This window comes from Parambassis ranga, chromosome 12 (assembly GCF_900634625.1).
Source record: "Parambassis ranga chromosome 12, fParRan2.1, whole genome shotgun sequence".
Classification (NCBI taxonomy): domain Eukaryota; kingdom Metazoa; phylum Chordata; class Actinopteri; family Ambassidae; genus Parambassis; species Parambassis ranga.
In genome coordinates, this window is record NC_041032.1 from 5,538,306 (window position 1) to 5,566,117 (window position 27,812).

The 27,812-nt window shown below is 41.0% G+C and overlaps 5 protein-coding genes across 8 annotated transcripts; 2 read left to right on the forward strand and 3 right to left on the reverse strand.

Moving 5' to 3' along the window:
* Positions 1–441: 441 nt before the first annotated feature.
* Positions 442–4,791, reverse strand: dcp2 (decapping mRNA 2). 2 transcript variants are annotated; one of them, XM_028418670.1, is made up of 11 exons: positions 4,525–4,791; positions 3,838–3,989; positions 3,574–3,701; positions 3,399–3,497; positions 3,163–3,315; positions 2,951–3,063; positions 2,745–2,846; positions 2,525–2,633; positions 2,304–2,393; positions 2,148–2,199; positions 442–1,549 (listed from the first exon to the last, which is right to left on the reverse strand). In XM_028418670.1, the coding sequence occupies exons 1-11, from the start codon at positions 4,590–4,592 to the stop codon at positions 1,419–1,421; spliced, it is 1,197 nt and encodes a 398-aa protein (XP_028274471.1). In that variant the 5' UTR covers positions 4,593–4,791; the 3' UTR covers positions 442–1,418. The 2 variants fall into 2 exon arrangements, with proteins under 2 accessions (XP_028274471.1, XP_028274470.1); XM_028418669.1 differs by having other exon boundaries at positions 2,289–2,393.
* A 996-nt stretch (positions 4,792–5,787) lies between these two features.
* Positions 5,788–7,862, reverse strand: cenpa (histone H3-like centromeric protein A). Its single transcript, XM_028418310.1, has 5 exons — positions 7,734–7,862; positions 7,022–7,196; positions 6,666–6,787; positions 6,299–6,373; positions 5,788–6,068 (listed from the first exon to the last, which is right to left on the reverse strand). The coding sequence occupies exons 2-5, from the start codon at positions 7,137–7,139 to the stop codon at positions 5,940–5,942; spliced, it is 444 nt and encodes a 147-aa protein (XP_028274111.1). The 5' UTR covers positions 7,140–7,196; positions 7,734–7,862; the 3' UTR covers positions 5,788–5,939.
* A 329-nt stretch (positions 7,863–8,191) lies between these two features.
* Positions 8,192–10,991, reverse strand: psmb10 (proteasome 20S subunit beta 10). Its single transcript, XM_028417748.1, has 8 exons — positions 10,822–10,991; positions 10,627–10,720; positions 10,403–10,500; positions 9,677–9,817; positions 9,466–9,581; positions 8,963–9,021; positions 8,478–8,629; positions 8,192–8,348 (listed from the first exon to the last, which is right to left on the reverse strand). Exons 1-8 carry the CDS (start codon positions 10,884–10,886, stop codon positions 8,237–8,239), a joined length of 837 nt encoding a protein of 278 aa, XP_028273549.1. The 5' UTR covers positions 10,887–10,991; the 3' UTR covers positions 8,192–8,236.
* Positions 10,992–12,631: 1,640 nt separating this feature from the next.
* Positions 12,632–21,975, forward strand: il6st (interleukin 6 cytokine family signal transduce). 3 transcript variants are annotated; one of them, XM_028417912.1, is made up of 16 exons: positions 12,632–12,792; positions 13,129–13,203; positions 14,085–14,387; positions 14,474–14,624; positions 15,482–15,636; positions 15,771–15,925; positions 16,828–16,990; positions 17,174–17,241; positions 17,474–17,726; positions 17,886–18,056; positions 18,472–18,573; positions 18,824–18,970; positions 19,053–19,193; positions 19,568–19,664; positions 19,879–19,960; positions 20,255–21,975. In XM_028417912.1, exons 2-16 carry the CDS (start codon positions 13,137–13,139, stop codon positions 20,876–20,878), a joined length of 2,679 nt encoding a protein of 892 aa, XP_028273713.1. In that variant the 5' UTR covers positions 12,632–12,792; positions 13,129–13,136; the 3' UTR covers positions 20,879–21,975. The 3 variants fall into 3 exon arrangements, with proteins under 3 accessions (XP_028273713.1, XP_028273714.1, XP_028273715.1); XM_028417913.1 differs by having other exon boundaries at positions 17,474–17,720; XM_028417914.1 differs by lacking the exon at positions 14,085–14,387.
* Positions 21,976–23,220: 1,245 nt separating this feature from the next.
* purg (purine-rich element binding protein G) lies at positions 23,221–24,558 on the forward strand. The gene has a single exon (XM_028418141.1). It carries the CDS (start codon positions 23,304–23,306, stop codon positions 24,348–24,350), a length of 1,047 nt encoding a protein of 348 aa, XP_028273942.1. The 5' UTR covers positions 23,221–23,303; the 3' UTR covers positions 24,351–24,558.
* The last annotated feature ends 3,254 nt before the right edge of the window (positions 24,559–27,812 follow it).

The window sequence follows — 27,812 nt, forward strand, 5'->3', positions numbered from 1 at the left end:
TGAAAAACTTTGTTAAACTGGATGAATCCAGATGTCATTTCCCTCACCACCCTGCTGGTCGATGTCTTCATAGGGGCACTGCAGACAGAGACTCGTCTCACAACAGCTCAACCACTGACTTTTCTTATCCTTTTTATCTGGTTATTTTTGCAAGAATGAAAGGAACGGCGTACAAGACAGTAGAGAGAGCAGCAATGCTGTGTGGTTTAGAGACTGTGTCAGTGAGGAAAAGACAAGAGGCAGGGCTGAAGGTAGCAGAGTTCTTTCTATACTAGAAGGATAGTAGAAGGATGTCAGAAATGGAGCTGCCAGGCAAGAGGTCAAGAGGAGGGAGATATCTGGATGAGCTAAGAGAGGACATCAAGTTAGCAATACTCAAACTCAAGTGTGACGCAGACCATATGGCCAGTTTTCCAAAAAAAACGTGACAGAGACACGTGATTCATCACTTTGTAGACAGATTCACATTTAATGTCAAATCACCAAACTAAATGGCAAGATCATTGTTTATACAGTCTATTACAAAGAACTCACAGTGACAAGCATCACAAGAAGAAAAAAATCTGCAATACCAGCTTTAGAAAATAGAAATTGTTCGACTGTGGGTGAATCGCTGTATAAAAAACTGACTTTGCTCACAGTAGGTTCTCAGTTCTAGTGGGTAGAACACCTGTGATGTGGCCTTTTGATGGAGTGATTCAAACTCACAGCAGTAGTGATATTTTTCATAAGAACCAAGTACTAAATCAATGAACTACTCAATCATGGACTTTTAGGAAATCCCAACAGGAGTATACATCCATAAACGTCTGCAGTACAGGACAGGTATATTCATGTTCCTTATTGGATCGATTTTAAAATACAATTTTGATGAGATGAGATGAGATTTGAGATACTTCTTTTTTGAACTGTTCATCCTTTCCTAAATTAAACTAATTGTGTTCTATGCTTCGGAATAAAATCATATTTTCTAGTAATGTTGGTAAAAAAGGGCCAATAATGCTGTTAAAAACCCACATTTTTAATCAGCATCCTATATTTTCATGGGACTCAATTGTATCAAAGTATCATCTTTATTATTATCTCTTAAAATCAATACATAACATGATCAAGTTATTATTGTTTAATTTGCCAGATTCTCAAGGTTTTTGACCGTTACTGTGCTCCTGCTTAAAATCAATCAACCTGAGCCGTCCTTGTCTCCTGCACTGCAGTGCTGATATATTACCAGCTGTTTTAAAAAGGACTGAACAACAAATGCAATCTGCAGTAAAACAAAAGGGGACTTACCACAGTAAATGTGTGTTCATGACAAGCAAGAGAAGAAGGTGTCATGTTCAGTAACACTCTTGCTTACATGAAATGTAAGATAGTTCTGATGTTGCTAAAGGAGAGGCCGCCGAGCTTCATCTGCCACGTCAGTACTCAAAACATTTCATTATGGCGTCTCGGTCAAACTTGAAGTTTAGGAAAGTCTTGGAGGACAGTAAGTGTTCACAGTCTCTGCTGTCAGGTATCTGGTGACCGTTAGAGCTGCCTGAAGCCACATCTGTAAAAACACAAAGCTCATTTACGCTTTTTTTATTTGTAGAGGATGTGTATCACTGGAATTAAGGATGTGTGTTTTTTTCCTGTTTATTCAATTCAATTATTTTTATTTTTAGTATTTGTCAGAAATTGCTCTAAATGTAGAAGTTGTTTACAGCGACCCCTTGTGGCCATTAAATGAACTGCAGTCAGTATCATGTTTCTCACTCACATGTTGTTTACTATTGCCCTGTACTGTTGTACATTGTATGTTTTATTTGTTGTGACAGCATTAACAATCCCATACAGTTTTTGTCTGCAGTTTATTGGAATGATTCAAGTATCTATCTAGCTATCTAGGCATAGGTGATAGGTGTTGGTTATTAGAGAGAAAAGTCTTAGATTAGAGCAATCTAGCAATTAGGACATATGTGTTGATCAGATTAGCTACTGCAGCAGTATGTTTCAGGACCACTTAAAACTGATCAAGACAGGGTCAAATATTAACATCGTCTTACAGAAAAATCCTAGAATGTCGTCTAATTAGCAGGTTGTGTGGTGCAGCAGTAAAATTATCTTAGTCACATTAGCTTAGTACAGTGATGATGTACAATACATACCTCTCTCAAAACTGTCTTGTAGTCTTCTGGGCTGAAGCTTTTTATCATCTTTCTGTAAAAACAGCACATGTCTCGTGATCTCTATCTGAGACAATTTTGCCAGTGGTTTGCTAATTTTCCTCTGAATAATTTTGCACTTACTAATATAGTTTTTACCTGCTGGTAGTTGGCTCCATTGTCATTGGCTCCTTTCTTCACATAAGGCGAGTCCTGGCCTTTCTTCCCATTGCTTTTCAAATTTGGTTTCTACAGAAGACAAACTCAGTGTCAAGCCACAAAGATTTTGCAGGTTTAAAAAGTAAACCTTTCTCCTTCTAGAAAGCATGCCACTGTAAGTGTGTGTAACATGTTGGATAAAGTATTCTGTTAGTCTTCACCTGGTTCAGTTCATACTGGCTCAGCTGGCCCAGACTTTTCTGCTGCTTGTATTTTGTCCAGATCTCTCCAGGAATGGCATCAGTACCAGCGAGATGACGTGGTTTTGAACTAAGATATGTAAGAAAAACGTGTTATTATATAATGCGGATTATGTAGGTTAATTGACTTCTCGTCCCTCTATAGAAAATAAATCAATGTTGTTTGAGAAATGTTTTTTACCGAATGTTGTCTGCAGGTTTGGATGGAGTGTTGTTGCTCGCCAAGTCTTCATCACTGTCTGTTGACTCGCCTTTCTGCTTGTTAATCCAGGCTCGCAGTGGTCTGTACAGGGGAAGCAGAATGTGCCCATACGTCAAAACAGTCATTAGAACTATTCATGGTGAATTTAAAATTAGAATAATGAAAAACCAGCTTTCTACACACACCTTATGAACGGAATGGCCATGAAAAACCTGTTGGGGGCAAGTCCAAGTTTGGACTTTGGGGTCATGTCATTCCTGTGACACGGCAGCTTCTCAATAGGAAACCATTCAATGTTCTACAAGAAAAAAAAAAGAATGATGAGGCCACACAATGAGAGCGATGATAGCCGGGTCAGGCCTAATTTTTAAAGCTAGATTACAGCTCTTACTCCTACCCTGATCTCTTTCCTTGTTTTAGGGTTGAACTTTGTGTCCTTAGACACTTCTGGTATGATGTACAGTCGCACCAGCTGGTCAGTGATTTTCTGCTCTATGTACATGTCTTTGCAGATGCGATTCTTGATGTCAAAGCCAGTCTCCTCCATCACCTGAAAAACAACCATGATTAAACGCACGTTCTTTCTGCTTTTAAATCCACCAAAGATGAACAATAAATAACTGTGTGACTCACTTCTCGGACAGCACAGTCATGAGGAGCTTCAGCCTCATTAACTTTCCCCTTTGGAAAGCCCCAGCCTGATTTTGCAAGGTATCCTTGAACGAGCAGGACCTGAAAAGAAGAACAAATGACTGTTTCATCCAGCAGCACTCATCCTGCAGTGTATCGGTATTAAACAACAACTCACATTTTCTAGTGACTCATCCAGAATGATTGCTCCATACGTAGGTACGCCCATTTTATACTCCTTCCACTGCTCCAGGACTTTCTGCACATCCTCTCCATGAGGCAACAGGAATGGACAGTGATGGAAGAGTTTTCAGCTGTCAAGGAAAATAGTGTCTACAAAGATGAGCCCATGTTGCTCAAGTTTGCTCAAAACATTTCTATTTACAACTAATTAAATAAGGATTTAAAAAGTGATAGGCCTTTTAACAGCATGTAAGGATATCAGCTTTGGCAAAGTCTCTTATCCCACAATGAGGAGCTCCTGGAGTGTTCGGTACACAGAAGTCCAGGTAGAACCAGTGGGCCAGCTCGATCTGGAAGCACACTCGGATAGCATTGTCCCTCTCCTCACTGGGGATGTGCAGGATGAAGCGGCTGGAAGGAGAAAGGAGCGTCACTTCTTTTATTGTACTTTAGTCCTGCAGTGTTCTGCTGTTGAGATTGTGTCCTATGTTATTCTAGTGAAGTTGCACACCATCCCTGTGTGGACAGGCACTGCAAATTAGATTTGCCTATTAATGCTGTGATGGCCTTAATTAAAGCTTCATTGTACTTATGCATTTATGCAATAAATTGCCTCTTTAGCATAGATATAAAAAGAGACCCTAGAAGTGGGATGTGTCCAACAGAGACGCAAAGAGAGAGAGAGAAAGTACTGATACTCGAACTGTTCAATACTCGCGTCCACGTTGTGTGTGTGTATCCTGTGGTTTCACATTTCTTGCAGTGTTTACTTCTTTAGAAGCACAACATACAGCAAACGCGGCTCAACGACTGAGCTAGGAGCAGCTACATGCGCTAGCTAGTTTTGGTCTTACATAAAAACATGACAAAATACATTTAAATCGTACTTTGCGTGCAATAGTGAGCTAATATCTGTGACACAGGCCCCTGTAAACAACCAAGTTACCTGCAGAGGTCGTCCAGCATGCCGGAGGGAATCTCTACTCTTTTTGTGTCCATGTTGTTTGAACACATCCCGACTCCTTATCTCAGAGCACGCAGGTACAAAACCCATCAGAACCGCACAACAACTCCCGCATTTCTCCGTTCAAATGATCACTTCACCCCAGTGCATATACAACTTTACATTAACCACGGAAAAGTAGCTTATTCAACTAAAAACTCTCCTTGCTCCTCCACCAGGAACTGGACCGAATCTGTTGTTCATGTTGCCTTCAAGTCATGTAGGAAAACTTAAAGACAACAAAACATAGCAACTTTAACAGACGGTGAGCACCTCAATAATATGGCGCTATAAACCGGTTGTTCATAAGTACAATGCGTTATTTATGTGGGAATTAAAGTGCTGTGCATTGTCAATATGACACTATACTCAACAAATGTGGATTCAGTGACTCTGAAGGACTGACTTTAAAAATGTAATGCACGTTAAAGTTGTCGGTAGACGTATTAAAATAACAGATACATATGTGAACGTTGTTTATCAAAAAGCCCTTGTGTTATTAAAAATGTTAAACGAGACGTGCTGTGTAAAATTATTAAATACATTATTACGACTTTTTGGTGATGCAGGAACGCCGCATCACTTCCCAGCCGGAAGTTGGCCATCCAATCCAAGCTTGAAGTTGCAGTCACGTGATGTTTTCAGCGCCTTGCCATAAAGAAAAGTCTCTGAAGAGCGCGCGCAACCTCTGATAGTTTCTGTATTGTTTCAACAGCATTAACCATGTTCAATAAAAGGTTTATGATTTTTAATTTTGACGCTCCCGAAACAATGACTAGCGTTTTAGCTTTTCTATAAAATTGTGGAATTATTTCCACATATTAGCGTTTCACACATCCAACCACTGTCTTGTACTATTATTTGACTGCAACTAAAATTAAGTGATGTTTTTATTTAAAGCGGTGCTAAGATTTAACATTTCTAACATGCCACCTGTAAATGTATTGTGAACCGAAAACAAACATAATTTGATCATACAAACATATACAGGGGATCCTGTTATTCAAAATTTAAACCTAATAAAGTCTTCTACCATTTGACTAGTGTAAGAATCAAATGTCAAACTAAAATGAGCAGTGTAATATAAAAATATCAACTTAAGAAAAATGCTTTACTTCAATGACAACAATATGTACACTATATCAAAATCAATACAACATTGAGCAATGATTTAATAAAAAAGTGAATTAACCCTGTATGGTTAAAAACAATTAAACAATAGAACAAATATTACAGAAAAAAAAGTTTTTACAATTTCTTTTGAAAAATATGACGCACTGGTGCAGTGGACTGAAACATCAGCCTTTTGGACTGCAGTGGAAACAGTGACTGTCACTCCAGATTCAGATGTGTTCTTTTTATAAGTTATCCACCCCACGGATCCTCCTGGCTAGCTGAATGTCACGAGGAAAAAGAGTCACCCTCTTGGCATGGATGGCACACAGGTTGGCATCTGAAAATAACATGACGAGGAAAGCCTCTGCAGCCTGGGGAGACAACAAAGCGGAAACATAAAGACAGACTGCAACGTGTCATGCTTGCTAAACCACAGACATCAGGGGAAACCGACCATTGTTCTCCACTGACTTTTCATTGCATGAACATGTCTCAGTATTTAGGTCTTTACAATTAACTTTAAGTGTCAGGATCACAATTTTCACATGGCATCCTCATTTTTAGGCAAAATGATAGAGCAACACATTGGTACAACACTTACTTCCTGCAGGGCCATAAGTGCATAGACCTGCCATTGGAGAGCATCTCTGGAAAAACCTTGGCAGACCTCACGCACCTGAAGCAAGAGGAGGTAACAGGTGATTTAATGGTGTGAGATTCTCTCACATAGCAGCAGGAAAGGTATATCTGTCACAGAATGGTACATAAACCCTGTTACACTTATTCTTTACTTCACTGGCTTAAAGCTGAATATCAACAACAACAACAACAAAAATCACCAGTTGACCCCTGAGTGCTCCTATATAGAGATGGAAAAAAAAGAAAAACATGAAAAGCAGCTTTCTGTTTGAAAGTTAGTATGAAGATGCTTTCATGTCCTCCTCATGGTATGAAGCTGTCTGACTCACCAAGCGAGAGAAGGGAGCCTTTCTGAGCAAAAGATCAGTGCTCTTCTGGTACTTGCGAATTTCCCTTAAGGCTTTGGTTCCTGGACGAAACTTTCTTTTCTTCGGAGACACCAAAGGCAGTCCTGAAAAGCAGATGTTTGTTTGTCTGTTTGTTGCCAGACAGGCTTTCTTTTAAAGGGTAACTACACCTATTTCTATTACAACATGTTTATTCACGAGAAATGTCCAAATTGTAAACAAACCATATTGATTACATAGAGATGCCAATGTAGGTGTAATAACTAAATAAATCAGTATATGTGCAGTTTTAGCTGACAAACACAGTGATTTATTTCTGGGATATCCATCATTCTTACTTGATGCACCGCTTCCTCGTTGGGACCTGGGTGTTGTTGGTGTCTCTGGAGGTGGCTGTGGCGGACGACGTGCAGGGGTTTTGCCCTTCCGTCGGCTGGTAGATGAATCGTGACGCATGGCTTTTGAAACCGGTCAGGACCACAGAGGAAAGATGATATTGTGCTCACAGTCTGACTGTGAAAGGTTGATGACATTAGTACAAGTCAAGACCTAAGATGATCGCTGAGACATTGAGGACCAGACATCATTCAAGTGCTTAACTCTGTTGTTCAACCCAGAAAAAGTACTAGTGTGTCTTTATGATCTCCAAATTTTAAAAATCTAAATGCTTTCATACACATAAGAAAGTGAAAGTAAAGAACCTTCTAAATACGATTTACAAAACAAAAATGTCATCCAAAGATATTTATCTGTTTCATCCGAGCAGAGACTTCTTGACCAACAAATGCAATAAATTACCTTTCATGTAGTCCACATATTAACATGGACCTGATCAATGTATAACAAAAAGTTATATTTAATGGTATTTCCCCTTATGCTACACAGATATAAAAACACTACTACATCATTCAATAGCCTCCGTTAGCTCCCTAGCTAATTGTTTTAAAGGGATGGTCAAATTTTCGCTGCTAATTCATGTTGACACTGTAACATGTATTCATTACTTCTCTTTAACGCTTTTCTAACATATTAACGTAATTGTCAACGTACCTGTAAAGGTGAATACTTGTCCCGAAGTCAATGCTCTATAAAGTCGTATAACCGAAATGAGTGTTTTAACAGCGACAGGCAGCTACAAACACAACAGCGCACTGAAATTCAAACAACGCCTCTCCAGCGGCTCAACCAATCAGGTTTCACTCTTCCTGCCTTGTGTCTGTTGGCTGCCGTAAAACCAGCTTAGAGGCGCATTACCGCCACCAACCGGTCTGGAGGCCGGAAGACGACAAGAACACTTGCAGAGTTAAAAATTTGGAAATAATTTGCAAGCTAGTAAATGAATAACTCGGAATAACCACAGAGGAAAGATGATATTGTTGTCACAGTCTGACTGTTAAAGTAAGTAAATGTTTCTCTCATAACAGAAACTGACACTTTAGAGTAATCATTTCAATTTATACTGCTGACGTCTGTCTCAGCATCACAGCAATACATGTTTAATCAGGAAACACCCTTAGAGACATTTTATTGCAGTAGAAACATTTCATTGTATTTTATTCCGTGTCCATAATCTGAACCGATTCGTTGACCACATGCAGAGAAAGGGGGGTCACAGTTTTGGTCAGGACAGCCGTGGTTCCAGGTTTGTACCTGTAGTTTCCCTCTCTGAAAGAAAAAGACAAAGAGTGAGAAAAAATGAATACATCTTTTCCCCCAAACATTGTCTGTAAGGTTTATTTGTGGCTCTCAGCAGTGGATTCTGTCGTTCTGCTCTACCCGACGGCACCGGCCCACCTTTTCCCCTTTGCATTGGGCTTATCATATCCTCGTAAGTGCTCGACTCCAGCCTCGGTGATGACACACAAGTCCACGTTGCTGCCTGATCCAAGGTCACAGAAGATCCCTGCAGCGATGGCGTCACGTACAAGCTGCTTTGCCTCCTTCAGCTGAGGAGGGGAGAGGAGGAGAGCGTTTTTATCAGGCAGAGGACGGAAGGAGGAGAAAGAAAAGCACAACAGATGCAATTTGTCCTCTGGTAGCCACATTGAATAAACAGGAGATTCATTTTCAAGGTTGATAATTACTGGGGAGGTATTTCAATATTTCAATTCAGCCTTCAAATCATTAAAACAAAAGTATAAACAATAGTGTCTCAGTTCAGGGGCTGATTTAGCTTGTTTAGTTATTATAAATATTCCTTAGAGTGAAAATCATTGCATCCGTGTAACTAAACTCTTTATCTTTAGCCTGAAGGGAAATCAGAAACAGCATATTCTCACCTCCATGTTTGGTTTAAATCTGTCCTCAAACACAGAGACAGCTGCTGCAGCTCCAGAACCTGAAACCATATTCAAACATATGTTTTATTGTAAGTTCTGAGTGAGACTATATTCATTCATCAATATAGTCATTGTTAAACCAATTAAATGCCAAACTTTGTTCGGACTTTTGTGTGGAACATTTTTAATAAGAAGGTAGATGAACACAGTGGGTTAGTGAGCTGGAGTTCAACTGAAAAGCCCATGTTCACCATAAAGGTGTCTACTGGCTTCCTAATGTTTAAATCAAGCTTCGCAGGGTTTCTTCAGTGTACTGGTCACAACATACTGACCTTTCAAAAGGCTTTATGCAAGGTATGAGATTTCATTTTCACCATATGATTTTGTACTGGTTATATAGTGGAATAGTCTTTATTCCAAAAACTTCATTTTCCCTTTGTGGTGTTGTGTCGTAATGGTGGTCAAATAATTCCAATAAAAATCATAGTACACTAAACACATACCCATGGTGAGGAAAGGCAGTTTGTCATAGGAGCCATGTGGGTAAACGCTGTACAGGTGAGCTCCAGTCACATCGACTCCTCCAACAATCAGAGATGAACCCACGTGGCCCTGGTACCTGAAAAAACCAGGCAGACATCACTGCATCCTCCATACCTGCTACATCACCACACTGAGCAGCTTTGGTTCATTTATATCGCTGCCTTTCCTCACCTGAACAGCATTTGTTTCAGCTGCCTGGTTACCATGGCAACGAGAGGAGGCCTTCCAGTGTTGAGCATGTGGAGTTCTACGTTGGACGACATGACCTGCGTGGTGATCTCTGCATCTGCAGCCACGCCGGCTCCACAGCAGCTTTAAGGGACACAGAGGTGAGCATTCAACACGGATAGCTAACCCAAACAACTGGATGCAATGCTTACAAGTTAATGTGTCTGTTACATAACAATAATGTCTGTGTAAATAATGCAGGGTAATCGGATCCATTACTAATATAATTATTCACATCACATGTTTTTTCTATAACATAACCTCCCTCAAAATACCAGACATATATGTTATACACTTTGAAAATATATTTTATGCGAATCTCACAGGTCACTATCTGGATATGAATCCTAATATCTAAAGAAAAGAATCCATCAGCAGGGTCTAATCATCTGATTATTGTCTGCACTCTTGAATACAAACATGTCCTTGTAGTTCCATATTTTTGCGTGTTTTGCCAGTGAAATGTGAAGACCTGAAGCTTCTCACTGAGCTCAGATGACACAACAACTGACATGATAATGTTTCAATTGAACTCTATAGTGAACAGAAAGCTGCCAAAGAGAGTGCATGTACATGCTCCTATGCCATGTCTAGTGTAAAAATAGGTACAGTGCACAGAAAACACAAGTGACACAATATGGCTGTAAAAACCGAGCTGTGTTTACTTACTAAATCTTTGGAGCAATGTAGTGAATCTTCATGCAGTTTTTGTCAGCCACCACCATGTCGTCTGTAGCTCTGGTATCTGCCCCTAAGATCACCCCATCCTGACAACAAGAGAAGGAATACTCACCACACCTGGCTGATGTATAGTTACAACCAGGAAGTCAGGCACCCAGCAAGCATTGTTCTAGAAAATATGTCTTTCTGACTGTCAGTAAACACATTCTCACCTTGTACACGAGTCCAGCGATGGTGGTCCCTGTCTTCCTGGCCTTAGGAGCTTTGTAGCCAGCTTCTGACAAACTGGACTCAAACACTGCATTCCTGGAAAAGATGAGACAAAAGCAGAGAAACACAATGCAGCCCTTCCGTGTCCTTTTTATCCTTGAGCTATCGTTGTTGTAATTTTATGTGAGTTTATCTACCTGTGGCTGTTTTCAAAGCAGAATCCTCCGGTCTGGAGTTCACAGGGACTCAAACTATTGAGCATATTCAGAGCTGAAATGAAGACTAAAAGAATCTCTGAGAAAGGCTTCGTCACGCAGTGTGTCTGGCAGGTTTTACTTTCAGTTTCACTTTTAGCACAAGCCAAGCCTTTCTGATCTCCACTGTAAAAAAAAAAGTCTATTTCAGCCTGGCATGTGTGCTCAGACTGAGGTTGAGAGAGCTGAATGAGCTTTTTTGTTTTGCAGTGTGGCAGTGAGGTTCATGGAAGCCTGAAATGTTGGCTCAGGTGACACACATCAACTTACAAACAGACGTTTAATCAAACATTTATTTATTTCAACTGTTTTTTTTTTTTTTTTACAATAAATTGCAGATTAGGTTTCCTCTGTTGTTAAAGTGTGAGTGATTTTCCAAATTTGATGTCACATGGTGTTCATGTTTATGTTACTCAGCCAGCGTTCATGGGTCTGGTGGACTTGCTGCATTTTTTGGGGTTTTATTGAATAAAATTAATTACACTTATTAAAATTAATTTAATTTTAATTGTTTACACAAACATTTTTTTGTTAAAATACTCAACACATGTTTACTTCATCCCAAACCTTTTGAGGAGGTTTCACTGCTCCTACAAGCAGCTTCAACACGTTGCCTTTTCCAGCCTATACAACACACGAGGGGCAGAGTTTTACTGTATGTGTTGCATATGTATTTCTTGCACTTGATTTTTTGACCATCTTGGGTCCACACACTTCCCTACATATAAGAACCCCAAAGTATAGGCATAAAAATCAATTTGGTCCGTCTCCTTTCCACCTCTTACCGAAAACACCTTCTGTGTTTGTCCTGCTCCAGTTTAGCTGCTGGCATAGAGTAAAAGCAAATAAAGACTGGTTGGTTCCCAGAAAAGAGTTGGTAAAAATGTGCTGGAATGTGAGAGTGACAGGTCAACAATGTTGACACACACACACACTCTCAGTTTAGAAACTTAACTTCTTCTTCTTCTTCTTCTTGTTCTTCTTTTTTTGATGAAAAAAATAGGGGGTGGGCCATATGACTCCTGAGCAATCAAACTCTTGTTTATGCTGTTGATTAATTGATTTAGAAATCTAGCACTTAAGACATATTCATTGTTTTTCATGTTTAACAGTGTTCTGCAACCTACGGTAAGCAACGCAGACCTTGGGCCTTAGATACCTAGAGAAAAAAGAAATTCTATCATATATTGTCCATCTCATATTCACAGACAAACCACAAACTTTTTTTGACTGAAATTTCTCAAACACATATTATGCCTTTCTTTCAAAAAGATATGTCTGATAAGCTTATTTAGCATAATAAATATATTGTTTTTAATTTTTCTTTAACAAAAAGCCTATAAATAATAGATATAAATAAAAGATATCAGTGATTTTTATAAGAAAGGTTTTTTTTTACTTTTAGCCAAGTTTACGCTAAATTGTTTTGGAAAGCTAAACAATATGTCTAGGTACAATATTAAACGTCCCCACTCTAACTTCCAGCACATTTGTCTGTGTGGACTGTGTTAAGTAGTTCGTGCCCCTTGTCAACACGAGAGGCGGACACATACTGGAAAACAGCTGGGAGGTCGTCCATGACACATGCGCTAAAAAAATGTAAGAAGTCGAGGAGAACGTGCGCTCCAGAGCTTTTGTGTAGATCTCTAAGCTATCCGGGTGGCGGTGTTGTCCCTCCACTGCGATGACTTCCTGTTAGCAATATGCTGTGAGATCGTGCAAATGTGGCGCAGCTGCGTGACGATGTCGCAACACGAGTCCGTCTTGACGGGAAGTGGGTGGTCTTACAGAGGAGCCAGGACGTGATATAAATGATCGCTAAAAAATTATCTAACCTGTTTCGACGATAGTTGAGTTTTAGCTCAAAGAAAGATGGTATTGAACTAGCCAGGGTTATTCAGGGAGCTAAGCGAGGTAAGGCACAACTTCATTTTTTGTAGAACAAGCTGGGGTCGACTCAGATAACTGCGCTAGCTCTCGCAGCTAAATTTAGCTAAGTCTGTGCACATTGTTGCGCAGATGCTGTTATTTACTTTTTTGAGCTAGCCACCATTTTTCTAACATGGTATAAAATTTGTATTAAGTGTCATCAACGCGGTCACTAAACGGAGTGTACGGTTTAAAAAAAAATAAGCTACTTCGCTAACCTCCATGATATACTGTGAAAAGGTGAAGTCGAGATGGTTCAGATTGTTTATACTCCACCAACAATGTCTTGTTATTTGCTATGTTTTTCATGTCCCTGTCTAGTCGTCATTATGGTGTTTGCGAGGGGGCTCCAGCTGTTGGTGTTAGCTAGCCTGACTTCCGTTGTGGTTAGATGTGGTGAGTATAATTTACATTTTACCCCCTGACAGATTTAACTAGGGCTAACTTTACATTGTGCTTATACTGTGAGTTTTACACATCTCTTGCTTCCGTTTTCTTTGTAATTGCGACGTGCCACAACAGACAATGTCTAGCTGGAGTATTTAACCTGGAAAAACGGCTGCATTCCATTATGATGAGGATGTTTTGTACTCATGCCAGGGCAAGAAAAGATGTTTGAATGGGTCATTGCTACTGTTTATGGCTGTATTTATAGAGCTACTTGAAGCTTTACTTTCCTGTCCTGATAGCACAGCTGTTGTCACAATGCCTACATGTATAATTATGCTGTGCTTGTACCATGTATAGGCAACATTTTGAACATGCACGTGCAGTGAAACACCACTTTTATGCCACTTTTATGAAGGAAAAATACCCCAATTTCACAGAGGGCACCCAATGTTTCTTCTTGTTTTTGTGCTTGTCTCCATTAATGCACTGCAAAAAAAGTGTCCTCAAGCTTCGCATCCTCTTCATTTAAATCAACTTAATTAAATATACAGCAATAGGATTTAAAACCATTTGCAATTTTCTAGCCTTTGTTTGTTGGTGACTACTTCACTTATTCTACGTGAAGGCAACAAACGGACCATTTTCATTTTTAGAGTACAGGGACATTTCTTCACATGTCAGAGCAGATGTTCCTGTTGTTGTTGTACTGCACTGTGGAAAGAAATATGGGTAATCTGCTGGCTCAGCAGTCACAGTAATTTGTTAAAAATGTTGTTTTGCTGACACAAGCACAGTAGCCTTAAATATTACATTGCTTGACTCTGGACACACACAAAGGTTTTTTTTTTCTTGTGTGTGATGTCTTTTTTTCCCCTCCTGGCTTATAGGCGCACACAGCCACTTGGTGATAGCCCCACAATCTCCAGTGCTTGAGATAGGGACTAACTTCACAGCTACATGCATGATCATCAACAGAGATGAAGTCACAGCAGATGATTGCTACTGGAATCTCTCAAAGACCACTGTACCCAAAGACCAGTACACCAGAGTCAACAGATCGGCTCTCAATGTCACAATCCCCATCACAAGTGAAACATCTGAATGGTTATTTTGCCTCTGCAAAGATGTGTCGCATTATGTTGCCTTGAATAAAGGAAAATTTATCCATGGAATTTGGCTTGAAAAAGGCTGTAAGTTTTTAACAACTTTGCTGAGTTTTTGAGGGGAAAAAAGTTTTAAAACAACAAGCTAACAGTTGTCTGTTGTTCTCTGTCAGATCGACCAACAAAACCTGTGAATCTGTCCTGTGAAGCAGTTCAGGAGGAAAAATCTATCTTCAAAACAATCACATGTGAATGGGATTCCTCAGGAAGTCAATCGGAAAGTGTCCCAACAACCTACACACTGATTGTTAAAAAAACCTCCACGTGAGTACACCTTTGCAGTTTTTGCATCATCACCCCATCGTTTGGAATTTTATCAGCATCTTGTTTTGGGATGTTTACAGTAGGGATGTCCCGATTCGTTCACGTGATCGGAAATCGGGCCCGATTACGTGATTTCAGACTGGATCGGAATCGGATGTTGCCTCCCAATCAGGATTCGGATATATATTTATTAGGGGTCTTAAAGTTAACGCCTTCTGTGCAGGGTGGCTCTGTGTCCTGTAGTGTAGGGGTATGACAGTCGCTTTTGGTGCGAGAGGTCCTGGTTCGAGACCTCGATGAGCTGCTGCATGTCTGAAATCACCTAGTGTGGCGTTCTGGACACACACACACAAAATCAAATGACTCGGACTCGAGGGCAAAAATAATCTGATCGGAACATCCCTAGTTTACAATGCAGTGGAGTCAAGGCAGAGTGGGCCCATTTTTTTTACTGCATTAAGTCCTCTACCTCCGTGGAAGCAACACAATTATGGCTAGAAATGCCCCAAAATGTGCATTGTGCTGTTTTTGCTTATAATGAGCAGTGTTTTTAGGACAATGTCTGCTTCCCCTGCATGCATATATCACTCCATAAAACCTTTTAAACTCTACATTTGTTGGAACAAGCTACCCTCTGAAGCTGAACCTCGCACTGACAATTGAACTATACACATTATTTTCATTGCACTAAAGCGTTTATATCATGTATCTCTCTCAAACTGCTATTAACAGGGGGTGCGGAGTATCTTATGTAGATTAATGCAGGTATTAAATTTGATAGCAATGAGCCAAAACGTTAGGATCGTTATATATATGAGAATATAATTCAGAATCTCCCCTTAATGTTATGTCAGCAGAGATGAAATCTATAACATATCAACACAACTAAAGAGGGCTGAGTTGGATCTGGACACCTACCCCAATCACATGAACCTGGACGTCTGGGTGACGGCACGTAACAAACTGGGAACAGTAGAGTCTGATCATCTAATCCATGATGCTAATTACTTTGGTAAGTTAGTGTACTAGTATTGAATGAAGTAGTACTGCTTTCACATTACTGCCCTGGTCTGGTCTAAAACCTACATTTATATATAAAGTACAGGATGTTCTCTTTGACTGCTTGACTTCTTATATCTGTTGCAGTGAAACCAAATCCTCCATCAGATGTTCAAATCCTTTCAGAGAATGGTTTCTCCACCTCCCTTCTCATAAACTGGATTCACCCTATTAATAAAGTTTATGTGGAATTAAAATATCAAATCAGATTCGCCCCTCGCGGATCTCATCAGTGGACTTATGTAAGTATTTATTTTGTCTAATCGTTTCCCACCACTAGTTTATCTATTTTCTGTACTTTGATTTAAATATCATAATTTACACATTTCATCCATAATTTAAACAAGTAGCTAATGTTTTTAATCTAGTCCTTCTGAATGAACCTTTTTTTTTTCAAGAGTCCGTGTGACTTAAGGACAAACGTCCCTTAGGGGTTTATTTTGTATTTACTTTGTTTGCACGGCCTTGCCGTGCCACCGCTCACCTAACGAGTAGATTTGTGTTTCTTTTAAGATAATTGTTTAACCTCCGAGTGAGGCCTCCTCCGTCCTTGTGTTAAACTCCAGTTGTAATTGTTCTTTTTTTTTTTTTTGTTCTGTCGTGGTTGGACCTTTTGTCCCCTACTCATCATTTGTAATTCATCTTGATTTACCCAACTAAAGAAATATTCAGCGGTTCACTTTCCTATACCTTGTTATTTGATTTATTGTCCACACCCCCCCCATAACCCCTAGACATCTTTGGGGATGTGACAAAGGCTTTTTTGGGTTATTCATCCTTTCCTTGGCCATAAATACACACAAATACATAGTTTCACTGTCATGGAAAACTTTCATGAATCCTTCTTAGTGTGTATAGATTGATTGCAGACAGGAAAAAAACCCTTGGGTAAAATGTGGAAGCACGTCTGGACTAGTATCAAACTCTGGCCGTTGTGGTTTTAGCATTTGCATACATTGAAGTTAATTTTCTGCAGATGGTGCAAACTTCTAACTTTAGTTATTTCCTGTTTTTGTTCTCTGGCAGATAGACTTGAATTCTCTCTTGTGTTTCTTTTGTTGTATATCATATTTTCTACGATGTTTTTCTTACTGAATTACTAATTGATGAAATCATTGAAAGAGCTGTTTTTTATGTTTCTCAGGTACCTCTTATGGACACTGCCAAGTACATACAGTCCTTCCGACTCCAGAACCTTCAGCCAGACACGAAGTATGTCATTCAAGTACGCTGCAAAAATAGTGTATATGACTACGGCTATTGGAGCGACTGGAGCACCAATGCAACTAATAGGACACCAGAGGACCGTGAGTATTACAGCCATCAGCTCGGACTAGTTCACTAAGTTCTACCACAGTGTGTGCAAACTGGCAAGCACAATTTGTAGTAGAGAATTTCTGAAGTTTGCACGCTTAGCTCACTTTTGTAGTGACATAGATAAGTGTGGTGTTGCATATTGTCAAAGATTTTTGTCTTTCTTTCTGTTTTAGGACCAACAAGTAAACCAGATTTATGGAGAATTGATGAAGATAATCAACAGTGGCAGATCATTAGCAAGGTAATTATGACTTTTATCATATCGCATGTTATCGTGTGTTATTGCTTAAGAAGAACTGATATAGAGTGTGATGTATAGTGAAGTGGACTGGATAGCACTATTACCACACAGTCTTTTTCAGTGTAATCCCCAAATCCTTATGTCAAGGTATAAATACAGAGTCGCATACAATGGACTTGTTTTTTTAGGACTCCTGCTAATTTATTTAAACTGTGTTATATTTTACTTCCAGGACCCTGTGTTTTCCAATGGTAAGATAAAAAGTTTTGAAATAAGGATTGAAAGCCATAGAAGCAAGGAGTGGGGGAGCATCCCAGTCAACAGGTCTGATGCAGACAGCAGCACTGGGAATCGAGAGATAACTTTCCTCAAAAAGATGCAGATAGCTGATGACAGATCTGTCAAAGTGTACGTCAACGCCACCAATTCTGTGGGTAAATCTCCAGAGGGACTGTTGTTCATCCCAGCAAAAGCACAAGGTGGTGGTAGGTGTAAAGTTAACTCTTATGTACAAGCCACACTTGTAGGCACATCTTAAACAATGCAGATATTATATTTACTCACTCGAATACTTAGTAAAGTGTATATTTACTATCAGTGACACTATTATAGCTAGGGTGACATTTGTGTTTGTTGTGTAACAGTACTTGCACCGGTTGAAGACCTGAAGGTGTGGCCTGAGGGGGGCCAGCTGTGGGTGGAATGGAATGCCCCCAAACCGATGTCTGTGCAAGAATATGTGGTGGAGTGGGTCAGTGGAGGTTGGTTAGACTGGCAGAGAGAAAACAAAAGCACGAGACGCACTGCCATTAAAGGTAAGAATCAAGAAAGATTGATATCTGAGCGGAGTTTATGATATATGCACAGGCCCATGTTCCATTAAAGAGATATTTCACAAATTATTGCAAATGCATATAGTAATTTACCAGTATAGGTTACTACTGATCAATCAGTAGCATAGCAGTATATTACTATACTATTGAATTGCTTCTGTGTGTAGGACACTTTCTTTAATTAAAACTAAACTGGTAGAGTTGCTTTTACCTTTATTCATCTCTGGGCTGAGCAGAGTAGAAAAATGTCCCATTGTCCACAGTGTAATAATATATACATTGCCCATGGTGTAATAATGGAATTTTGGGGTGGATTACCACTTCTATTAATTTGAAGCTCTACAAATGTAACATTTTATTAATCAATTCAAATTCTCGATCTCTCTGTCTCATCAAGGAATACTTGAGAAGTTTGTTTGTTACAATGTGTCCGTGTATCCCATATACTCGGGATGGCTTGGAAAGCCAGCACGTACAGAAGCATATCTTGAGCAACAAGGTAAGATACACTTGTGCATGGCTCACTATAAGTAGTAATTCACTCTATATTCTTGTATTGTATTGCCAGTGCAAACACTTTTTTTTAATTTTCTGAGAGGTCATTCAGTCCATAGTGGGTCTCTGTTTTAATGTGGGTCACTGTTTGACTGGATAGACACATGTAAAATAATTGGCAAACATTACCCAAATAAAATATTTTACAGTCTGAGTTCAAATAGCAGTTCAGTAACTTACTGCTTTGCATTTAGCTCCATTACGAGGCCCCAATGTGAAACTGAAGGGTGACCCAGGTCGTAATGAGGCTGAGCTGGTGTGGGAGGAGATTCCCCTGCACAGTCGAGGAGGCTTCATCACAAACTACACGATACACTATTCCAGTGGGGCTGAAACGCATAGTAAGTATCTGTTTTACCATGTATGCATTGTTATTTTGCAGGGATTTTGTCTTTGACTGTTTTCTGTTTGCCTCATTTGCAGATAGAAAAGTGCCAGCTAACATCACCTCATACAGGCTGACTGGATTGTCAGGCGGCACAAAGTATGACACCTGGATTGAGGCCTCAACCATACGAGGCTCGACTAATGGCAGTAACCACTCATTTACCACGCTGAAATATGGTAAGCTTCCAATGTGATAAACTTTCACACTTCCAAAAATGTCAGTTTGTGCTTTTCCAAACAAACACAGTGACACAAACAATGTTCTGTTTGGACTCCAAAATATTTCAGCAACAGTTTTTTTTCTGCTTCTAGATTACTGCTACATTTATTCTTATTATTATTATTCTTTGTCCAGCCTGGCCTGTAATGTTAGTGGGCTGAGTGTTACAGATCTATGACTAATACACAGTTCTGCAAATATTAATCTTTAGGCACATTCATTTATATACTCAGTGCCTAAATATTACAACGTGTGCTGATGTATTCATGTAATGACTCTTTTTTTTTTTTTAACTTCTTCATCTTCTCTAAATGTCCTGTTTCCCCCTCAGCTCCAGGAGAGATTGAGGGCATCGTGGTAGGAGTGAGCCTTGGCTGTCTGTTTGTTATTGTCACAATCATGCTGTTCTGCCTTTACAAAAAAGATGTGTAAGTTGCACTTAAACACCTCTCAGAACTACTACCACAGCCTAGGGTTTCCATTTTCTATTGGTGGCACATTTTGTCTTTCTATTACAACAGGCCTTTACACTTCAGGCTTCAGAACTTGTCCATTTGATTATACCTACGACAAACCTTTAAGCATCACATATATAGTGGTTTCTCTGCCAACGTATTATATCACTGGTTCCTCTTTTTGCAGGCTCAAGGAGAACTTTTGGCCTCAGATTCCAAATCCAGGAGAGAGCACCATTGGAAACTGGTCTCCTGATTATCCTTTGAGAGTAAGAACTTTTTTTTGCACTGACACACATTAAAAAAAAGCAACAGAGAAGAACAGTGGTGCCTGTTTTTTTTACAGCAGCAGACACAGAAACACACAAATAGCAACCACTGTGCAGTGATCATAATGTTTATTTGATGTTTTTGCCATTTAGTGATGAATTATTCTCTACTCATAAGAAGTGTTTGTGTACTGTTGTCATGTTCTTTCGATTTGCCACATGGGCAAGCCAGTTTAATTTTATTTTATTTAAATATAAAAACACCAATATATTTCCCTTCAACTTGTCTTACAGGCAGAGCCACCAAAGGAGAATTGTCTGTCTGGCATCAGTGTGCTGGATGTGCATATGTGTGATGCAAAGTGTGTGTTTGAGGAGGATAAGACCAGCCTTTCACTGAAGAAGGACAAATATCTGTCTGAGGAGCACAGCAGCGGTATTGGTGGCTCCTCCTGCATGTCCTCACCCCGACAGAGTGTGTCGGACAGCGATGAGGGAGGCGACATGGCTGACACCACCTCCAGCACCGTGCAGTACTCCTCTGTGGTGGCTTCTAGTGGTTACAAAGGTCAGACCCCAAGCTCTCAACCCCAGCAGTCCATTTTTTCACGTTCTGAGTCTACGCAGCCGCTGCTTGACTCTGAGGAGAACCCAGACATGATGGTGCAGGAGGGCAGCAGACAGTTCCAACATTTCGCCAGACAGCCACGCTTTGCAGAGTGCGCAGGGAACGAAGACACCGCTGACTTCGATCGGCTGCGGATGGAGCCACAGGAAGCAAATGAGTCTCTGGACTTCTGTCCTCTGGAAGAGGACAATGAGCAGATAGCACCTCCAGACAGGCTGTCAGCTGAGTGGCTGCCTGTAAAACCTGCCTCCAGCTACATGCCACAGCTCGGTGGCTACAGGCCACAGTAAGGACACAGACTATTATATCACCTTGTGAGCTGTTACGTGCATTGGTTATTGCCACGGTTTAATTTTAATATGGAGCTGTATTTCACACGTCTGTATAAATGGGAAAAAAAGCTTAAGTGGACGTAATCTTAAGAGCTTGTAGCTAGCTTTGCACATGGAAAAAACAATTTCATATTACAAGGTGTCCAAGACATACTAGACATTTGTTTTTTTAAACATAATATTTTGAGCATGAACCAGTAGTTTCAATGTGTGTGTCTTTTTCTGGCCAGTGTCTTACTGTGGCACCCTCTTGTGGAGGTTTGCATATTTGTTAATAAGGCATTTGTCGCTTAATGTACAGTTCATATGGGATGTTTTCAGCATAAATATATACACTGCACATGAATGTAATTGAGTAAGTATACTTAAATGGGATGCCACTGCATGCTGTACAAACTGTAGCTGCCTTTGGGAAGTGACATCTTCTGCTTTATTTGTGGCTCTTGCATTTATGATTCCCACTCTGTTCCCCGAAAGTACTACCCTTCATGGTGACGTGCACCAAGCATTTCAGGTGGCGACAAGGAGCATAAATGTCCCTTTGTGGCCTTTGTGGTGCTTACAGTATTCACATGTCTGACTGCTAGAAAATACATATATTTCAACATACAACTACTTGTAAAATCATCAAAGGTTGGCATTATAAAACATCTTTGTGTTGTTTAAAATGGCATGGCAATGGTGAATTACTGACTGATTGTTCGGGTATGAGATGAATTATACAGCTCTCACACGGAGGTCAGCAAGGACATTTGACGATACAGTATTGATTGTGCTGAATCCTCAGTCACTTGAAACAGAAACAGCACAAATGTTCCTGACCTCAAACTTTCTGTATAATCACTGAAAGACTTGCACGTGCATGTAATGTGAGCAGTGTAACTCATCTCCTCCTACCTGGAACCACTGACTGATCCATCTCCTGTCCTAGTGTTACATTTTTAAAGCACTTTTTCAATATGTCCATAAAGGTTTAAGTGATTATTCTGTATATTAATGCTAGACATAGCAATCATACTGACCAAAATAAATATTTGAACTAATGTGTGATGCTACTTCAGTTTGTTTGACCTTTTTTTTTTTTAGCCAAGTGAAATAGAAGCCTTTTAACACATAAGAGATCATCATCTCTAATGTTATTATGTCCATCCTTAACCTTAACTATATTAACCGTAATATCGTAATATAGTATAATTATTCTTTTTTCATTGTGCATTGTACATTAAAAAAAACATTAAGTTAGATGGAAGAATATGAGTGCTGTCCATCTGACCTGTTATTAATCCTTTGACAGAAATTCTTTAACACTGGATTCAAATATTAGCGTGAACTTATTACCATTCGATGGTTAAGGATCATGGTCCCTTCAGGATTGATTTCTTCAATTTGGCATAATGTGACTCGTTAATTGACTCTGAAGTTGTGTATGGATTTTACGGCTGCATAGTTTGGAGGTCTACGGTGGTTTTATCTTTCCAATCCTTAAAGTTGACCCCTACAGTTGTTAAAAAAAACAAAGTGCTGTGTTGTGAATTCTTGGATGAGTTGAGCCATTAAAAAAAATCTCTGACTGCATCCTTGTCCAAGGAGCCTTTGAAATGGGACAGTAGTTAAGTCTTCAGATGCAGCATCAAGAGTTCAGACTCAGTTTATGAAGAGATTTGTGTGGTCAAAGGTCACTCCGACCTCACGTATTTCCTGATAATGTGTATGTGATCCCTAATGACCCTGCAACATTTAAAGAAGATTTAAGGGTCAAAGGTCACTATATAACTCAATTGATTTCAGGAAGATTTAAGGTAAAAAAAGCACGTGTGTGATATTTTACCATCATATTCTTTAATTATGAGCCGCCACATGATAAGAATAATTTGTGTAACTTCACTCCCTCATAGAAGCATGTTTCCTTTCTGGATTATCTGCAGACCAGCGTGATGCAGCTGAATGAGCGTGTTTCCTCAGACTGTCTCTTTAACTGAGGTATTCTCAGGACGGGGAGGAGGAGGAGGAGAGGGGGTGGATGGGTTCATCGGGTTCATGTAGTATTGGGCGCCTCCTCCCATTTCAGGTTGGCTGCTTCCCTGGCTCCCACCGTAAAACAGTGAGGCAAAAGAAGAAGTGATGATAATAATGGAAGGATGGAGGTTTGCGGTGGAGATGGATAAATAATCGATCTTTACTCAGGACGCCAAAAAAAAAAAAAACTCGACCAGCTGATGACTCCAAACTGGCTGCCATTTTCAGGTCATTCGAGGCATCGCGCTAACTTCTTTGTAACCCCAGCCAGTTGGTGTGAATAAGCCTGCTTTATTCGCCTGTTAGTCGTCCACTGGAATGGGGGAAGCCGCTCGGCCCTGCGCTGTGTAGTGGTGGAATATAAATCATGATGGCTGATGGATGTTGCAGAGGGATGGAAAGAGGCAGGGGTAAGATTGCATCAGATTCTTTACAAAGACACGCATATCCTCAGCAATATGTGCAGACCGGCTCCCAGCAGCAGCAGCAACAGCAGCAGCAGGGGAATGACATCCAGGAATTAGCCTCCAAACGCGTCGACATCCAGAAGAAACGCTTCTACCTGGATGTGAAGCAGAGTGTGCGCGGCCGCTTCCTCAAGATAGCCGAGGTGTGGATCGGAAGAGGCCGTCATGATAACATCAGGAAGAGCAAGCTGACGCTGTCTATGTCGATGGCTCCCGCGCTACGCTACTGCCTGGGAGACTTTATAGATTACTATGCCCGTATCGGACTGCGGGGGGGCCTGGCGCCTCTGCAGGTCGAGGAGCACAGCAGCAACGGCCAGGGCCGCGGACACGACTCCCGCAGGAGAGCGCAGGAGCAGCACCCGATGCTGTCTCCCACCGGCTCCGCCGTGTCCGATGACCATGCCCACCGCGTCCTCAAGAGCGAATTAATCGAGAGGGACAACAGAAAGTACTTTCTGGACCTGAAGGAGAACCAGAGAGGTAGGTTCCTGCGCATACGGCAGACTGTCAGCAAAGGACACGGCACCATGGGATACTACGGTCAGGGCATCGAGCAGACCATCGTGCTGCCTGCGCAGGGGCTCATCGAGTTCAGAGACGCTTTGTCACAGCTGATTGAAGACTACGGCGACGAAGACAGCGACGATCGCGGCCGAGCCGGGTCCAGGAACCGCGACGACAACCCCGAGCTTCCAGAGGCCGCGTCCTTTCGGGTGGACAACAAAAGGTTTTACTTTGACGTCGGTTCAAACCGGTACGGTATCTTTTTAAAAATCAGCGAGGTGCGACAGCCCTACAGAAACACCATCACAGTTCCCCTCAAAGCCTGGGCCAGGTTTGGAGAGAATTTCATCAGGTACGAGGAGGAGATGAGGCGGATCTTCTCCTGTCACAAAGAGAAGAGGACAGACGCGCGTCAGGGCAGCGAGGAGCAGGAGGACTGAGCAGGAGGACTGACCTGTGCGGGTCCTGCAGTGATCCAGTGTCTCCATGTGACTGCGTGTGCTCCGACCATCTGTACCCAGACTTTCACTTTTTTTGGCTTATTTGCCAAGGGCTGGTAAACTACAACATTTAACCTGCCAAGAAGTCACTCATTCATATTCGTATTTTTTGAGTTCTCAGTGCTTTTTAATGCACTTTAACCACTTTGCCAGGGCCAGTCCAGGCTTATGAAGGGCCCTGAGTGTCCTGAGATGGGGGGGGGGGGTTAATGAGACAGCTGCTGAGCAGATGTATTGACAGCAAGTGAAAAAAACAGTGAGGAAAATTTAAAAAATGCCAGTAAATCTAAAATATGGACATCAGAAATATTGGCTTATATATTCAGACATTTTATTCCCCCAAAAAATTAAGATAGGCGCCAAAATGTAAGTGACACTGACTGTAAATCCCCCCAGACAGGACAGGTGTATGAAAACCTGTCAGCCATAGCTACGAGTTAAAGGATATTTATTTATAGGAATGCACTGATCGGATATTAATTTCACACAACAGCCCATTACTGACTAAATGACTAGGTTGGGTATTTGGTAATAGGGCTGTCTAAGAATCATCAGGACTGAAACACTTAGGCCAGTGCATCCCTATTTATATACAATATTAAGTTATATATAATTAATGTGTTAAGTATAGTTTTATGAACAGTTTAAGATATTAAAAATATCTATATATATTTACAAAATCTGAACATTGCTGGGTTGGTTGGGCCTCCTGCCAGCCGCTGCACCCCTTTTAGTGCAATACACACCAGCAGCAGTGCCTGCAGTTAGCCGCCGTAGCTAAGGTGCAGTCAGCATTATGATTCTGTAGAGTTGGACAGTGGTGTGAAAGGCTGCCAATAGGAAATAGCACACACATTGCAGGCTGTTGGTGTGTGTGTGTGTGTGTGTGTGTGTGTTCCCCGTCTGTGACAATGCCGATGCATTGGTTGAACCAAGTTTGTCATTCATCACACAGAACACAGTAGCCATATAAAAGACAGGCATCAACAATAATAAAGGCATTCATTCATTCACTCTCTCCTGCAGTGCACATGCTGCAGGATAATCAAATACGTGCAATTGACCAATAGCCTGTAGTGTGTAAAATGTAGCAATGTGCTGATTTGCTGCTTATCTTGCCACCGTCATGATGACTAGAGAAATGAAGTGTAGTGGTGTGACTTCGAATGGTTAGTGTGTGTGTGTGTGTGTGTGTGTGTGTGAGACGGCGCGCTGACGTGAATCCCATCACGTGATTAGCGCTGTTGTCAATGAAAGCACTTATAGGAAACATAATGAATCTAAAACTTTATAAATAGTGCAGTTCATCTGTTGCCATTTTATCCGACACAGGCACTTAGTCCGCAGACACAACACCGTTTGTCTTTCAAAAAAAAAAAAGACATTTGTGTTGTTTTGTGGTGAGCTGAGCCACACTTATATCCTCATCTTTGAGCTGGTACTTGTGTTGAAGCCTCAAACACATCACATTATGAATAAACTGTATATTTAAAGGATCAAGACGGAAAAAGAAAGCAGACAGTGACTGCTGTCTGCTCTTATATCCCAATAGCTCAGATTTACATTGGTTTTTTTTGATGGAAAGGTATTTTACATGTGTTCTGCTGAGCACACACGATCATATGCACCTCGGCATAAGTGACTTCACAACCGCCTCACCTTTTTGTGTGAATGTGGCCATCAGAGCTGGTTTATGGAGAGCCTGTCCACGTCTTATCGATGCCATTGTCCTCAGATTAGTACTCAGATGAACACAGTGTTCAGGTTCTGGTTTCTGTATGCAGTCAGATCATTGCTTATCTTGACAGGTCCCATTCATATTTACAGGCGTCTTGCATTAAGCTGGACTTAGGACGACCACAAGAGTGCCCCCTATGAAACAGGAAGAGTTTTCTGATATTAAAAACTCTGGGGTGAGGTGAACTGAGGTGAAGGTGAATGGATGCAGGGATCTGCATGTTCCATCAGTTTTGTTTGTGTCCATGCAGAAAAAAAATACAAAAACTCTGAGCAAAGAAGAATGCAGCAGTGCAGTGCACAAAGCACACTGCTATGGTTGTAATGGTATTTGGCAGACATGAAAAATAGATGTGATACCCCAGGTTGTTCCCTCAGATGAAATCGAAACATGCAGCTAAAAATACTGTACATCCATCACAGACCTGCACTGTCTCTGGTCTCTGATCCCAAGCATTTTGACATGTGACCACTCAGAACAGAGCAATGTCTTCAAGTCTCTGACTTTGGTGAATCCAGGCTACACCCCATGTTTCCACTGCTGGTTGGATAGTGATGCCTTTAAAGCTCCTATGGATACTTGAAACATTGGCAAAAAAAAAACCCAAATGCTGCTTGATAATATTTAAAGATGAAACCTGTGTTTCTTCCTGTCATACGTTAGTCCAGTGGTGCTGCGTTTTCACACCTTTTCTGTTGATACCCATGTACTACAGCTAAGCTCTGCAGCTGTCTGTGAGCACACCGCAGTGCTCCCCACTACAGTGGGTGAGAAACGAGTGATAGCATAGTAAGGGCTCGATATCCTGCTCAAACGGGCCTGGACAGCACCATTGTAACAGTGTGTGTTTGTTTCTGCAGAACTGTGTATCTTACCTTTCCCTGCTGCGTCCTATGTGTGTGTGTGGTCTCTCCGGCTGCGAGTCCCTAAAGTCCATCTAAGTGCTGCTTCTTCTTACGAGCTTGAATGGCAGTTAGCTGTACATTTAGCTCAGTATACTGTATGTGACCTGCATAAAAGAAGAGCTGGACGCTGCTGACAAAGGGCCAGACCCAGACTTAATTGTTGCACAATTGTTCTACCAGTATTTAGACCTTTTGCTAATGCTAAAAAAAAGGCTAATCCAGTGTAAACTAAAACAAACTAATTTACAAAAGAATAGTGGGATACGGTCTGTTTATTCTTTAGTAACTGTCGGTCCCAGAAGCTGGCTGGCTTCGTGTAAAAAAAGCCCAGTCTGCTCTGATTGGTCAGCTTTAATGGCCTCAGCAGGCGATAGTTTATAAAAAAAATATATGAATGAACCTTCCGATATGTCGCCCATCTGTGTGTTAGGCTCCGACTGTCACCACGTTGGCACCGCCTGAGTCTGCCTGAACTCTCTTTTAATCCAAATACAGGTACAGAAGTGTGTCACAGAGACATTGTGCTCTCATGTCACTATCTTATGCCACTTTTGTTTGTTCATTAACAACAAAAGATAGCACCACCTCTGGCACGCTGAGGGGACTGGCCCGACACTCAGCCCCCTCTCTCCCTTTTCACACAGCTGTCCACACGATTACTACCTCTGCTGGCAGCTGAAAGGCGAACGATACTCCCTGCCTCGAATAGGCTGTGTGAAAGGGTCTTCTAACACACCGATCCATCTGTCTGAGCCGGGC

What these genes read in the sequence shown, in the direction of transcription:
- dcp2 (XM_028418669.1), bottom strand. Translation starts at nt 4,592, where the DNA reads ATGTGTTCAAACAACATGGACACAAAAAGAGTAGAGATTCCCTCCGGC. An exon ending in AAACAAGGAAAGAGATCAGG is followed by an intron (nt 3,064 to 3,162) that starts GTAGGAGTAAGA and finishes TTTTTCTTGTAG; the next exon opens with AACATTGAATGGTTTCCTAT. An exon ending in AGCAGGTAAAAACTATATTA is followed by an intron (nt 2,200 to 2,288) that starts GTAAGTGCAAAA and finishes CTGTTTTTACAG; the next exon opens with AAAGATGATAAAAAGCTTCA.
- cenpa (XM_028418310.1), bottom strand. Translation starts at nt 7,139, where the DNA reads ATGCGTCACGATTCATCTACCAGCCGACGGAAGGGCAAAACCCCTGCA. An exon ending in ACGAGGAAGCGGTGCATCAA is followed by an intron (nt 6,788 to 7,021) that starts GTAAGAATGATG and finishes TCTGCTTTTCAG; the next exon opens with GACTGCCTTTGGTGTCTCCG. An exon ending in CACTTATGGCCCTGCAGGAA is followed by an intron (nt 6,069 to 6,298) that starts GTAAGTGTTGTA and finishes TTGTCTCCCCAG; the next exon opens with GCTGCAGAGGCTTTCCTCGT.
- psmb10 (XM_028417748.1), bottom strand. Translation starts at nt 10,886, where the DNA reads ATGCTCAATAGTTTGAGTCCCTGTGAACTCCAGACCGGAGGATTCTGC. An exon ending in TGCTTTGAAAACAGCCACAG is followed by an intron (nt 10,721 to 10,821) that starts GTAGATAAACTC and finishes CATCTTTTCCAG; the next exon opens with GAATGCAGTGTTTGAGTCCA. An exon ending in CCCAATGCAAAGGGGAAAAG is followed by an intron (nt 8,349 to 8,477) that starts GTGGGCCGGTGC and finishes TTTTTCTTTCAG; the next exon opens with AGAGGGAAACTACAGGTACA.
- il6st (XM_028417912.1), top strand. Translation starts at nt 13,137, where the DNA reads ATGGTGTTTGCGAGGGGGCTCCAGCTGTTGGTGTTAGCTAGCCTGACT. An exon ending in AATTTGGCTTGAAAAAGGCT is followed by an intron (nt 14,388 to 14,473) that starts GTAAGTTTTTAA and finishes GTTCTCTGTCAG; the next exon opens with ATCGACCAACAAAACCTGTG. An exon ending in CAGTGGGGCTGAAACGCATA is followed by an intron (nt 18,971 to 19,052) that starts GTAAGTATCTGT and finishes CCTCATTTGCAG; the next exon opens with ATAGAAAAGTGCCAGCTAAC.
- purg (XM_028418141.1), top strand. Translation starts at nt 23,304, where the DNA reads ATGATGGCTGATGGATGTTGCAGAGGGATGGAAAGAGGCAGGGGTAAG.